Source organism: Anarrhichthys ocellatus, unplaced genomic scaffold (genome assembly GCF_004355925.1).
Source record: "Anarrhichthys ocellatus isolate YVR2014 unplaced genomic scaffold, GSC_Weel_1.0 scaffold31, whole genome shotgun sequence".
Taxonomy (NCBI): domain Eukaryota; kingdom Metazoa; phylum Chordata; class Actinopteri; order Perciformes; family Anarhichadidae; genus Anarrhichthys; species Anarrhichthys ocellatus.
Window position 1 is genome coordinate 3167636 of NW_022280061.1, and position 15005 is coordinate 3182640.

General features: G+C 42.2%; 1 protein-coding gene across 2 annotated transcripts in view; it reads left to right on the forward strand.

Annotated features, from left to right (window-relative positions):
* The window catches only part of cnnm2b (cyclin and CBS domain divalent metal cation transport mediator 2b), a 29693-nt gene extending 22099 nt beyond the window's left edge, over positions 1 to 7594 (forward strand). The window contains exons 4-8 of one of the 2 annotated variants that reach the window (XM_031864513.1): positions 1448 to 1617; positions 2638 to 2731; positions 3374 to 3436; positions 5609 to 5787; positions 6009 to 7594. In XM_031864513.1, the coding sequence (XP_031720373.1) occupies positions 1448 to 1617; positions 2638 to 2731; positions 3374 to 3436; positions 5609 to 5787; positions 6009 to 6296 (794 nt within the window). In that variant the 3' untranslated portion in view covers positions 6297 to 7594. The remainder of the gene's footprint in view (positions 1 to 1447; positions 1618 to 2637; positions 2732 to 3373; positions 3437 to 5608; positions 5788 to 6008) is intronic. The other variant, XM_031864514.1, reaches the window with a different exon arrangement.
* The last annotated feature ends 7411 nt before the right edge of the window (positions 7595 to 15005 follow it).

The following is a 15005-nucleotide window of genomic DNA, read 5'->3' on the forward strand; positions in this document are numbered from 1 at the left end:
GTGTGTGTGTGTGTGTGTGTGTGTGTGTGTGTGTGTGTGTGTGTGTGAAGAGGTGGAAGGCCTCTCAAGCGCCGCACGGGATGTCTGTGCAGACTGCGCGCGGATCCCAAAAAAGCGCAGGCGTCTATTTGCTTGCGTGTCGTGCACTGAAGGTTGCATGTTGAGATCTCAGCTGACAGCTTTACAAACACCGCCCTGTTTGCTTACACGCGTTCCTCGGTGACATCACATCCAGCATTGTTGGTCTATGATCGGGGTTCTCACACAAGTCGACATACTTAGTGTAAAATGTGAAATATTTCCCCCGCTTTCCCTGGGGAAATGGATTTCTGAACAGGCTGCTGAATATCCTCCTACAGCACTACAGCAGCAGCAGCAGTTGACGATGTCTCATTGCAGTTGGATTTGCTTCAGAACTTTGACCTAGCAGCTAAGCGTTGATTAAGTTCCTCTAAAGGCTATTAGGGAGTTTAGTTCCTGGTGGTGGAGCCAGCAGCCAGCTGACACATATCACCGCCGCGCAGATGAAGGAGCTGATTGGCCCATTAGGTGGTGAAAGCAGACCAGTCACACTCTGGAGACAGTGCTTCAAAGTTATTCATCAGTTTTTGGTTATTACATTTTCTTTCTTCTTTTTAAATCCATACAGCCCAAAATCACAAATACGCCTCAAAGGGATTTACAGTCAATACAATCCCCCCCCATCCTTAATAAGGACAAACATTTAAACCTCAGGAAGAGCAACCGAGGAGCATCGTTCTTTCAGGAAGGACAAACATGCAATAGGTGTTCTATATACGGAGAGTAGACTAAGATAACAGTCGTGAAATCACAATATGAAGAAACGTTTTGGGGAAGAACATTTTCGTTTTTTTTAATCAAAACTCGTGATTTTTACTTTGAGGTTTCCAAGTCAGATTCATCAAACTGTCAAGAACTCCTGGAACTTTGTCGTTAATTGCTTGTTTGAACCTGACAAATGCAATGAAATCATGAGATTTCAGCGTAATTTACATAAAATTGACATAAAATTGCCTCATAAGGCTGGTTGCTCAGCTCTGTTTGTGATTCACAAGAGTAAAACGAAGAAACAGAAATATCAATGGTAGGCTACAGCTGCCAACAATGTGTCATTAGAGCAGTAACAGAAATAAAGGGTGAATAGTGGTTCATGACGTAGATGGGAGGCGGTCCAGAGGACATGACGCATAAACTAGAGGAGAGAATATCAGCCTGTACAGTGAGGAAGTAGCACTGTGCTACAGGGTGTGTTCACCTGAACAGCAACTACCAACTGAGCCCATAAGATCAGATAATAAAAAAGGAAAAATAAAATGACTTTGATCAACGCTCCCACCACATATTGGTGTTGGTATCAGCCCTGTGTATTTGTATTTGGCTATAATCGATGTCTCTTTCTCTCTTTCTCTCTCTCTGGTTTCTTCAGAGATCGATCCGTTCGGTCCGCTGCAAATGTCAGAAAAGATTCTTCTGCGCTTGCTGAAGCACCCGCACGTCATCCAGGAGCTGAAATACGACGAGAAGAACAAGCGGGCGGCAGAGCACTACCTCTTCCACCGGAACAAGCCCGTGGATTATTTCATCCTCATACTGCAGGTGTGTGGACGCGATGAGGTACACAGTCCAAAATGTCCGACACCGGACCCACCGCTCGCCTCCCGCGTTAGAAACCTCACTCACTGAAGAAGACTATATTGCATTCATTGAGAGAGTAATAACAGTATTTGTACCAAACTTCACTATACATCGCACTAAACACATGTAAGACAGGGACATGCTGCTGCTAGTGCTACAGTACAACGTATTGTTTTCCTTGTTCCCACAGTTTGTCACAGTATAGCCATCCATCTAACAGAGCTGTACTACAGGTTTTGTTCCCACAGGGGCAACGCATCCGACAAAGGTATGCATGGTATGATTGCGCTGCAGGGCAGTTTGGATTAAAGCAAACAGCAATACCATAGATAAACAGCTCACTAATAATACGAAGGTCTGGCTCACTCAAAACACTTCAAAATAAACTGAAAGAGGAGGCGGTCAGTAGGAAGAACATCATGAACTGTCTTGATTAATAACAGTAGAGTCAGTTTTAATGAGAAACCACCACAAATAGAAAGGGAAATATATGTATTTCTATGTTTTTCATCTTGTAAATGAACTTCTTTACTGTACTACTGTACACCCATCCCTCTTTTGTTCTCCGTGCCACTCTCTCTCTTTGCACCCTAAAGAAATCCTGCTCAGAGTTACAATACATACAAGTGCTGTTGACCTTCGTGCAGCCTTACAGTCTGAAAACTGGTCTGAATGCCGACTGTGTCTCTGAATGTGTTGCCAACATATCATCTCTTAAAAAAGGCTCTAGGACCAGGGACGTCCCAAATCACTGGCACTAAGCAAAAGCGAATCTGTAGCTGTATCCTAGATAGAAAGTGTTATTAACACAACCTAGCACTAATGCTGCCGACTGAAAATCTGCAATTGAGAATTAATTAGACATAAAATAAGTGTGATATCAGATGTATAGTCTCAAAGGATGGATACAATATAATGAAATGCACACAACGGTGTATTTGACTCTTTGTTCTCTGTCGTCTCTGGATCTGTGTGTCTCAGGGGAAAGTGGAGGTGGAGGCAGGAAAAGAGGGGATGAAGTTTGAAGCGGGACCATTCTCCTTCTACGGGATGATGGCTCTGACCGCCTCGCCAGGTAAGACATCTGACCAACACACCTGGGCTTCAAAATAAGATCAAGTTGTAATTCATCTTTGAGTAAACTAAAAGAATGCAACTTTGTCTGCAGGTTATTTCTCTCTTATAATAATGTCTTATTTGGGTCTACTGTAGCATTAGACACAGCACCAAGTACCAAAATACTGCTTTTTATTTATTCATTTATTTATTGATGTTTATTAACAACGATTGTAAGACTGACGAGGTTGTCCTGCAGTGACATCACGAGAAAGCGTCAGCTCGTGAGTCCTTTCTGTTCATTCATAAACTACAGTTCTATTCTCAGCCTTCTGCAGCTACTCTGATTCACAAGGGCGGTGAGATCTGAGAGACACCTACTGGCCAAATAGCAGAACAACCTTCCTGTCGTGTGTGCCGGCGCTCTGCAGTCAGAAATCAAACCTTTTATGATGAGATTTAAGCGTTTACTTCGACGTTATCTGCTCGGTAGCAGTTAAGCTCCTGTCGTGCATAGAACAACGGGTGGTTATACTCGTGTTGCTGCTGCTTCTCTACCAGATTTAATCCAAGTTCACTATGTTTGTTGATGCACTGATTGTTTCTCAGCTTTGACAGACTCTCCTCTTTCTTGTCTCTTGTGTCTTTCCTCTCGCCCCAGTGCCTCTGTCCCTGTCCCGTACATTTGTGGTCAGTAGGGCAGAATCATTAGCAGGATCTCCAGGTACAGTGGCCAGTCTATACGCACACACACCCTCACATGTGATGCCATACTAGAATCAACCCGGCGACTAGTTAGATGTGGAAGAATAATGATTGTTTTCAAAGTTGAACCCTGCATGCTTTTTGTAAACTAACACGAGTGTTTGGTCGCCATCATCGTCTGTACGAGTATTTGTTTTGAGGTTGATGGAGGCATATACCTGAATGTGCCGTATGTTCATGTGTTTGTAAGTGAAAGAGAAAGAGGGAGAGAGGGAAACAGTTTGAGATGGAGACTTAACACCCTCATCCCCGGAGCCATTAGTCAAGTGGCTGAATGGTGTTGGAGACTGGAGGCCCCAGAGCGAGCCCAAGCTCCGCCCCGCTCGCCCCAAACCTTTAACCCTCCGACTACATAAACAAGACCTACAGCTACAGCCCCCTGCCGGACACCGCCGAGCGCACATACAGAGACACACACACACCTACACATATGTTCACATGGACGCAGAGAGCGCACAGTCCATACGTAACTAAGGACATGCTGCCACGAACACAAACACACCCACATGTATCCGGAAACGCCATTGAAGAAACACACTATCTTCCTCTCTTTAGCAGTGACCTACAGTGCACCTCTAAACGGGCTTTTGGCGCCCCGCAGTGCACACGTTTGAGTGTGTTTCTGCGTGTACGTAAATACATCATGTGTGTATCTTTGACCTGGCCCCTGCGGCCCCTAGAAAGTGGAGTACTAATCCGCAAGAGTTCACATGCCAAGTCTTTGGCCCACTGCGCTCGGTCTGCACACACACACACACACACACACACACACACACACACACACACACACACACTCGCACACATATTCCGACATGGGATTACATACATTCCACTAGACGTAGTAGCATTAGCGTTGGCCAAGCCGTTTCCACTTTATTGTGTGTGATTTTCTCTAGGCTTCTTTAAGAAGTGGAAAACATAATCTGGCTTTAATTAAAAAATACAAAAAAGAAACCAGAACAAGTCTTCTACGTAGCAGCACATAGAGGGACGCAGCATCGCTGGAGACCACCGACTCAATACCTGCTGCTGTGTGAAACTCCCCTCACCTAAAGACTTACGTAGGAATTAGATTTCCATACATCACAGCAAGCATCTGTACTTGCTGGAAAAATATGACCCGGAAAAAATGTCACCAACACACAAGATCGTAGGTGCTGCTGAAGCTGTTTCAGAGAACATTGTGAGTTAGAGCTGGTGCATCACACGTGTCTTTGCATCTGGAGCTATTCAAATGTGTTTGAATAGATGATGTACTGTATGAATAACAGGTTCTGGATATACAGAGAACCTAACCAGACAAAACAATATGGATCAGTAGCAAGTGCCTGGCAAGTGCTAGGCTGTACCTTAGCACAGCGGCGCTATGAGCTAAATGCTAACATCGACATGCTAAACTGCACACAATGACAACACTAACATGCTGATGCTAAGAATGAATAATGTCTACCATGTTCACCATCTCAGTTTAGAGTGTTTATGTGCTAACTTGAGCTAATTAGCTTAGAAACAAATTGACTCGATGACGGCAATAGAAGAAAGGTCAGAGGATCACCAAAGTTATTCACAAGGACTCGTTGTCTGGGCGCCACAAATATCTGTCTTTGAATTTCATTTCAATTCAACTGATAGTTAATGAGATATTTCAGTCAGGGACCAAAGTGGTGGACCAGCTGACCAACATGGCCACCCAGAGCCACGCTGCTGGAGTGGCTACAAATGAGAGCTAAACGAGATCAGGTTAACCCCTTTCACACTCAAGTCATGCCTTTAATAAATCTCCACCAGCAGCTGTTCTTGCTGAGTTGTTTAAATGGATATGACAGCCCGGAGAAACAAAGAACAATAGGCAGAAGGAATAGACGACAGGTCAGCATGTGACGTGTGAGGGTTCCCTAACACAGAGAGTAGACTGCGACAGACCTCTTTTGTTGTATGAATGAAGTTTTGGGTGTTTTGTTTTTGCATGTCTTAATAAGTTCTGTTTGTGAAAGACACATACAGTCATGCCAAAATGCTCCCTAATAAGCCAAGGCTGGACATATTTCTCTGAGATACTTTAGCCTTTCCTTGCATTACTACCGGCTGAGTGGGTTTAAATGTATTCTCCTCTCCCATCGCCTCCTTACAGAAAACAAGTCTCCTCCACGGCCGTTTGGACTCAACCACTCCGACTCTCTGAACAGGAGCGATCGTATAGACGCCATCACCCCGACTCTCGGCAGCAGCAACAACCAGCTCAACTCCTTCCTGCAGATCTACGTACCCGACTACTCAGTCAGAGCGCGCACAGACCTGCAGTATATAAAGGTGAGAACACATGCAGGTGAGCAAGAAAAGCACATTTGTGTACACTTAGATGCCGGTATCGAAGATTCTTGCATATGATTACTGGGCAAAAAAAAAAAGAAGGTACTTATTTTTAAAGTGTGAGGTCGCTCTGGAACGACCTGCAGAGACCTACGAGCCCAATCAATCAATCACCACCAACCATTCGACCTCATCATGCCTTCATCCTCTCCACTACCTAGGTCACACGCCAACAGTACCAGAACGCCGTAATGGCGTCACGGATGGACAAAACACCCCAATCGACAGACAGTGAGTTCACTAAGATCGAGCTCACGCTGACGGAGCTCCATGACGGAGTGGAGACCCCCGCTGTAGTCGTCGTCAGCACCACAGCCGGCACCGCCGTCACCACCCCCGTCGTGTCCGTGTCCGTGGCCAACGAGACGTCCCACCTGCTCAACCAGCAGCAGAACTGTGTGGGCCTCAGCAGGAGCAACCACAGTGCCCACAACGAGGGGCCCATCTAGCCACCGCCGAGCCCGGTGGAGACCCAGACCCTCCACCCTGTCTCGTGGACACACACGGAGCGGTGGCGTAGACGGAGATGAGGGAAAGTGGGGAAGCGGAGGCGGGTGGAGCGAGGGTTCTGCTCCAACCAGTAGCCCCCAATCAGTCAGTGGGACCTTTTCATGGAGGGGCAGAGGGGAAGACGGGTGCTGCGTCACCCTGAACGCCCCCACCTGAACGTTGTCAGAATCCCTGCTGGACTACACCCTCTTACAGAGGGTGCACTTGGACAGTGCCTGAGACTGAGCTTCTATTTTGGGACAATCCGACACTTTCATAGCGGTGACTTGGACTAGAGGACAACGGAGTGCATGCAAACCCTGTCCCTTTCTCGTACACACACACACACACACACACACACACACACACACACACTGTATTTTCTCCGAAGGCCAAAGACTTTGGTCCCCCCTTCTTACACTGGACACAGACTGTTTTTGCCCACACACACACACACACCCGTATTCAAACACAGTCACATTCTCACACGCACACAAATGCAACTCCCCCACCCGTGCATCTTTCAGGGAAGCTCAGTCGAATGTTGATCCCATCAACGAGGACTCAAACCCAAACAAGCAGAACGGTTGGTCAAAGACTGCACCAAAAACCGCTTTGGACTAAACCGTCAAACCACGAACCAAGAATGTTTTCCTGTATTTATTTATTTTATAATATTGTATGTATATATGTACGCGTGGAGACATGATATGACATTAATTGGCATACGAGCATGCACGAGCATGCACACAAAGGTGTGGGGCACGCGTGTCATATCAAAAAAAGGACATGCTACATACATGGAGACGAACATCCGTTCATGTATACGAGGAGGTGAGGGTCTTTTACAGATACAGTATGTATATTACAGATCTTGTTATTTTTACTATTATCCTAAATCAGGCTTATGGTACACTATCTTTTTCACCTTAAAAAAAATCACACTATTGCCTTTAAGAGAAATCATATAGTTAATTATTTTAACAAAGTGCAATGAACAGCAATTTATTTAAGAGATGATTACGAATTTTAAAAAAAAAAATCACTGTAATATAAATTGACAGATATATTTGTATGTATGTACTGTATGTATATGTACATTTGTTTTTTTGAATAATGCTAAACTGCAGCCATCCACGAGCCTTTCAGTCAGTCGCTCCTTCTCTTCGTCTCCTTCCTGTTTGTGCATCCTTTGACCTCAAACACAGCGTCTATCTGTCCGTGTGGGAGTAATGTTGCCTCGACTTTAAGTGCCATTCCGATGCATGTGGAGGTTGCGTGTCTTGTTTTTTTTTTGCCAATTTTTACGCATAGTCAACCTTTGATAATTGCACAGTATTAATGACCTCATCTAACATGTTGAGCATCATCAACGTCACAAAAAGTAACCTCGACATTAAACGTGTCCATGAATGATACACAGCTATGCTTTTCCACTGTTTATGTCTGAACTTGTTTTTGTTTTTTATTTTGTGTGTGTGTGTGTGTGTGTGTGTGTGTGTGTGTGTGTGTGTGTGTCCACAACACATTGCCAAACAGTTAAGTTCATAAACGCAATTTTCTTTTTAAAGTAGTGAATGTGAAAGAGACTAGACTCCCCACACGTTGTAGATTATAATCCATGTTTAATAATTCTTGAGTTATTTCAGTTCAAAATCCAAAACATTCTTCACAAATGTTGGCTGCTATTAAAGATATATATTTCTTTCTTTCACAATTTGGGAAATACACAAAAGTGCGTTGTTGCAGAGAGTTAGAGGAGAAGATGCGAGTAGAGTCGTCTTCTCATCTAACGCTCGGCAAGAAGGTAAATAAGTGTAAATGTCGAACTTCTACTCTACATCTTCTCTTCCATGAGGTTTTTGTCTGCGTTGGTACCTTCTTGCCCGTATTGTTTTACCTCATGAAGACAGGAATGAGTTTTAAGATATGTGTGCTTGAAATGTTTCCTGAAGCTCCATAAGTCATCGTGTAGAATGATTCAGTTTACTCCATATCTGTGGGGGCGTTGATGTTTAACTCTTTAACTAAAAATGACTTTGATTCCACTTCCAGGCCTGTTCATTAACATTACATGTACTGTATACGGGCACTTTTCTTGCCACCTTACAGGCAACAACAATGTCCTAAAGCTAAATTCATTTGATGTTCAGTTGAGGTTTGTAACCACTGGTGGTCGCTGTGTTTCCACATGTAATCCAATGTGTGCGTAACACCCCCTGAAACGGCACACACGGACAAACAGCCCTTCCACGGGCGTCTCGGTTGTATAACCGGACGCAGAGTACGTCTGCATTGGTTGCAGCTGTTGGTTGTTGTTTACTTGAAAGAGCTCCGATGCAGCAGACCCACTCGTGCCCTGCAGGGACAATCACTCCAGAGACACGGCGATGAACGATGGTTAGAATGTGCTCGGGACATTCATACTCTGCTTTACAGACGTAGTGCCTGGCAGGAGAACAAGAAGCATGATGACATTTCAAAAGTCCAAACGCACAACAGGAAACACTGCGGGAAGCATCAGCTGTGACCGAGTTATTCCGTTATCCTGTTAAACACACACACACACATTATCTGTTTCTCTCACACACACTCCATCTTCTGCTGAACACAAGATTATCATCCTTCCACTATGTGAGTGCTTTGCAGGCCTGTGTTTCTCTGGTCAATGCTGCTACTGTACCCATGTGATGTCCATAATGCTTCTTCTACCTGACGACAACATTCCCATTGCCTCCTGCAGCTGGTGGTTTAATAAAAAAGCGAATGATTAACAGACAGACGGTCGGTGGCTCAATGTACTCAATCTAATGCTCTGCTGCTTCTAAATGGTTTTTTAATGCTTTTTTTTTGTTATGCTTTAGCAATAAACACAGCCAGTTGCTTAATATGAGTTTGAAATGGAAATTGGATCTCAGATATTTATTGAAATCACACACAACACAATAGTGAACGAGACTTTGGGATTTCTCGTTCTGGGCCTCGGTGAAGAATAGACACAGATCAAAACAGTATTTACGTCACAGGAGAACAATAAAACGTGTGACGACGGCTTGATTTCCGCTCATTATTTCAGTTGCTGCCCAGATAGCACAGATCTCCTGACACTGTGGGGTGAATGTCATGTTGTTGTGCCTCTTAGGACAGCACAGTTACATGGACACGGGGCGATTCATAGGCTACCATTATTAACAGCACACCTGGAATAAAAATAAAAAAGATCTCTGGCTATTATTCCCATCATTGTTGGCAGATGACATACAGGTGCTGGTCATATAATTAGAATATCATCAAAAAGTTGATTTATTTCACTAATTCCATTCAAAAAGTGAAACTTGTCTATTATATTCATTCATTACACACAGACTGATATATTTCAAATGTTTATTTCTTTTAATTTTGATGATTATAACTGACAACTAAGGAAAATCCCAAATTCAGTATCTCAGAAAATTAGAATATTACTTAAGACCAATACAAAGAAAGGATTTTTAGAAAGCCAACTGAAAAGTATGAACATGAAAAGTATGAGCATGTACAGCACTCAATACTTAGTTGGGGCTCCTTTTGCCTGAATTACTGCAGCAATGCGGCGTGGCATGGAGTCGATCAGTCTGTGGCACTGCTCAGGTGTTATGAGAGCCCAGGTTGCTCTGATAGTGGCCTTCAGCTCTTCTGCATTGTTGGGTCTGGCATTTCGCATCATCCTCTTCACAATACCCCATAGATGTTCTCTGGGGTTAAGGTCAGGCGAGTTTGCTGGCCAATTAAGAACAGGGACACCATGGTCCTTAAACCAGGTACTGGTTGCTTTGGCACTGTGTGCAGGTGCCAAGTCCTGTTGGAAAATGAAATCTGCATCTCCATAAAGTTGGTCAGCAGCAGGAAGCATGAAGTGCTCTAAAACTTCCTGGTATACGGCTGCGTTGACCTTGGACCTCAGAAAACACAGTGGACCACCACCAGCAGATGACATGGCACCCCAAACCATCACTGACTGTGGAAACTTTACACTGGACCTCAAGCAACGTGGATTGTGTGTCTCTCCTCTCTTCCTCCAGACTCTGGGACCCTGATTTCCAAAGGAAATGCAAAATGCAAGGTGTCAATGGTCGTCTTTTGGACAACTGTCAAGTCAGCAGTCTTCCCCATGATTGTGTAGCCTACAGAACTAGACTGAGAGACCATTTAAAGGCCTTTGCAGGTGTTTAGAGTTAATTAGCTGATTAGAGTGTGGCACCGGGTGTCTTCAATATTGAACCTTTTCACAATATTCTAATTTTCTGAGATACTGAATTTGGGATTTTCCTTAGTTGTCAGTTATAATCATCAACATTAAAAGAAATAAACATTTGAAATATATCAGTCTGTGTGTAATGAATGAATATAATAGACAAGTTTCACTTTTTGAATGGAATTAGTGAAATAAATCAACTTTTTGATGATATTCTAATTATATGACCAGCACCTGTAATTTACTTTTTTCGACATATTGTACTATGACTTTTAGATGACCTTTTGGGAAAAGATTTAATCTGACCTCTTTCGAAATACTAAACCATGACTTTCTTTCGACATGCTGTACTATTAATTCATTAGAACTTTTCTGATATATTATTCTAGGACATTTTTTGACATACTGTATATATATATACACATTATACTTTTCTATACCTCGACTTCTTTCAACCTACTATACTTTGACTTCTTTTTAAATACTACACTATGACTTTGTTTGACATGCTATAATATGACTATCACTAAACTATCACTTTTTTGTTGTACTAGATAACTTATCTGTCCTTTTCACTATTGTTGAAAAACTATACTATGAACAGCGTTCAGCTGCACAGCATGAACATGCATTGATTTTTGAAGACTGTCCTTGAACCTTGGTTGTGTGTGTAATCTGCATGTCTACTATCAGTCATTGCATAAGTCTGAGGAGAAGTGCACACACTGGAAGTACACACAGCCTCGACCCCTTTGTCTTTGTTTGGACAACATGGCTGTTTTACCGTTTTATAACTTTTTCTCCAGACCTTGGAGCAGAAATGAGCTCCTATTGACTTCCTGTTTCTCACAATTTACAAAGCAATTAGTTTGTAGTCACTTGATGAACAACGCTTATTCAAGTTAATATTGCAGTTTATATTACGTTTTTGTCAGTGGTGGATGAAGCACTCATATATTTTACTTCAGTAAAAGTAGCAATACCACCGTGTACAAACACTCTGAAGTAAAAGTCCTGCAATCTAAATTATACTTAAAGAACCAAAAGTAAAGTACTCTTCATGTAGAATGCCTCTTATAAGAATGGAATATAATTACCGATGCATTAGTGAGCATCAATGATGCTGCAGCTGGTAAATTACTTCACATACTCTATCGCTAAATTCATAAAAATACAACATAACGTATTAATATATTTATATTTTGTATCAATAATTTCAATCTGCAAAGTAACTGAAGACTATGTAACGTACAATATTGGCTTCCAAAACATAGTGTATGGTAGTAGAAGTACAAAGTAGCATAAAATGGAAATACTGAAGTTCAACTACCTCAGAATCCTGTTAGTACAGCAGAGTAAATGTACTTAGTTACATTCCACCACTGTTTTAATGGTACATATATTATTTACAAAGCAGTTAATCAAAATGCCACAAACCTGGAGCGGAGTGATGCACACTGCTCCAACAAAGTAGAAAGATATGAACAACAAGAGAATTATGAAAAACTATCTTTATTCTACATCTTTATGTAATTTACCTCAATGTACAGTGTGAAGGATATTTTCTGGAATCAAACAAACAAAACACTGTTCTGGAGAACATGAATTGATATGCATAAAAACAAAGTTCACTATCGTTTGGAAAATAAAAGGCGACTTCTGTTGTTGATGCGGATGCATTCGCAGCGTCACAGCAACGGATAGAAATACTCTAAAGCACGATCAACTGTTCAGCAGGCTTTAGAGGAGAACTCTGAGGAAATGGAAATGTGTATTTACAGTTCTGTAAACCAAGACCATTTAAAAACAATAGCTTAGAAAAATAAAAACAAGTCCATGGTATTGATTACAAGTAGCATCTCTGTTACGGTACTTTAGTATATCACTATTCACATCTCCCCTCGGCTTTTTTTTTTTTTTTTTTTTACAGGTTTGTATTTTTTTTGTCTCTGTGTAAACTATATTGACAAATGTCAAAACATCTTTTCCTTAAAATGATACAGTCCACCATCACAGAACAGATGTGCTTCTTATTTTCACATGCATACGCAAAATATGCAACATATGCAAAGAAAAGACAGTCGACAGTTTCCTATCGGCCAAGCAGCTGCCTCCTGTAGCACATCCAGTTATTCCATGTTCACGAAACAAAATCAATAATTGAGAAAAACAACAAAACAAATTTGAAAAAATAAAATATAATAAAAAGATAATGACGATGATCAAACAGCTGTAATATGTCTCTTAATGTCCTACAAGCTGTTACCCAGATTATTCACCACAGAGTGAAACGCGTTCACTTCTCACCACATCAAGCAAAACCAAAAATGATGCAGAAAGTCGACGGCATGTTTCTTCCCTTTCGTGGCCTGAATCAGCGGGCCGGTCCAACACTTACAGGACTGATACAGCAGCTCAAGATATAAAAACGTGAGGAAAGTGAACAGACACGATGGTTAAAAGGGGAACTAAAACAACACAACATGTCACTCAGGCAGCTCTCTTAGTGTTCTGCAGAGTAACACTGATGCATTCGGACACACGTATTAAAATGGAACAGATGGACACGCCAGTGAAACCTGGTAAAACTTACTCTTTCTACTGTTTTTCTGATAAAGTTTGAACATTGTTAGTTATTTCACAGGAGAGATATCTAAGTGTCTGTTTCTCTGTTGTGCTCTTTGCACTAATTTGTAGTCGGCACGGCTATTTGGAAAAAGGTGATGTCACATACTTTAGTTTACCAATCGGCACTCAGCAACATAAATCAATTAGCCCAAATCTACGTGAGATAGCCCATCAGAAGACGACCTACAGAACGACCTACACGTCGACAGAGACCTACAGAGCGTGTACAGTCGTTCAAAGTAGTAGGTGGGCTATCTCAAGCCAAGTCTCCATAACAAAGTTTGTGAACATTTTAAGCGAAGGAAAATGCAGATTAATACACGTTTCCACTCACAATTTTGTTTTGCAAATATTAGGAGTTGGTTGGAACAGTTGGTGGCTCTAATTCTCCGGTCAGGTGACATTAAGCTGCTGCAGAAGAAGAAGAGCGTGCAGTGACGGGTTTACGGTGTCCTCGTTATCACCAGTGGCCACAAGTGACATCTTCTTATCACACCTCACTTTGTCCTACTGCTTTCCAACCCGTGCAAACTTTAGGATATTTTGACATTTCTTCAAATTTCTGGCGTTTCCATTCCTGATTTTGCAAATTGAAAACGGATGGATGGAAACACGCACGCATACTGTCGGTTAAATCATGCCGCACCATATTTCAGCACTATAATGAAATGGTGACTTCACAGTGTTAAGAGGCCCAACAGAAGACGACTGTACACGCTCTCTGTCGACGTGTTTCCCCTGGTGGATGATGCCAACAAGTCAGGGTGAGCAAATAAAACAATAAAATAAAAAAACCTCAATAAAGCCCCATAACTAAAAAGATAAGCAAAGTGAGCTCATCACGAGCTTTTTTACCATACATTCTAAAAAACACCTTTTTTCCTTGCATATGCCACGTTCGTACTGCTGTTACACACTCGATGGAGATCACTTCCTGCTCTCCCCCGTCAAAATAAAACCCTCGGAAATAGTCAAATGAAATACTCAAGTTTCATCTTCCTTAATAAACGGAGCAACAAAAGAATACTGCATGTTAGCTGCTCACGGCGTTAAACCATTCACCCGACCCAGAAACACTACAGTACTTCAGGCTCGTCATAGAGTCTATTGGCATAGAATACGGTTACAGTACCAAACATACCGTCCAACACCAGCTTGTGCTTCAGTGCTCCTGTGCTTCAGTTTAGTACGATAGATTCTTAGCGTCCCGTCACTCAGGATGCTGCACTCTGAGTGAGACGCACACAGAAACAGAAACAGAAACAGAAACACACACACAAGCTAGAACAAAGAACTAGTAAAACAGACAAACGTTTAACTAAACAGATGAAAAACTGAATTTTGTTCCCATGTTGCATAAAAAAGTGTTTTAATACAGTATGTACATGTTTTTTTGACACCGTAACTGAACAGTGCTTTTTGTTTTATTATAATGTGCATACTACGTCAGCAAGGTTAGTTTGTTACGATTAAAACTACACTTCACTTCTGATGGATGTCAGTGTAAATGTGACTGCATCCGTTCAATCCACCAGCAGGTCCTAAAAGTCAGATTGTAAAACATCATCTAATGTTCTGTCTGACGGCGGAAATAATAAAAAAATGTAACTAAATGAATGAACTTGTTATAATGAAGCCAGCATAGGTTGGCTGTTAGAGGACCGAGCATGCAGACAGTCTTCTGAGATTCATGTGATCGGTCCTTTTGGAGGACTGGTCCTTTTTTATTACCTCAGAAATCTCCTGTGTGCGTGTGTGTCTGTGTGTGTGTGTGTGTGTGTGTGTGTGTGTGTGTGTGTGTGTGTGT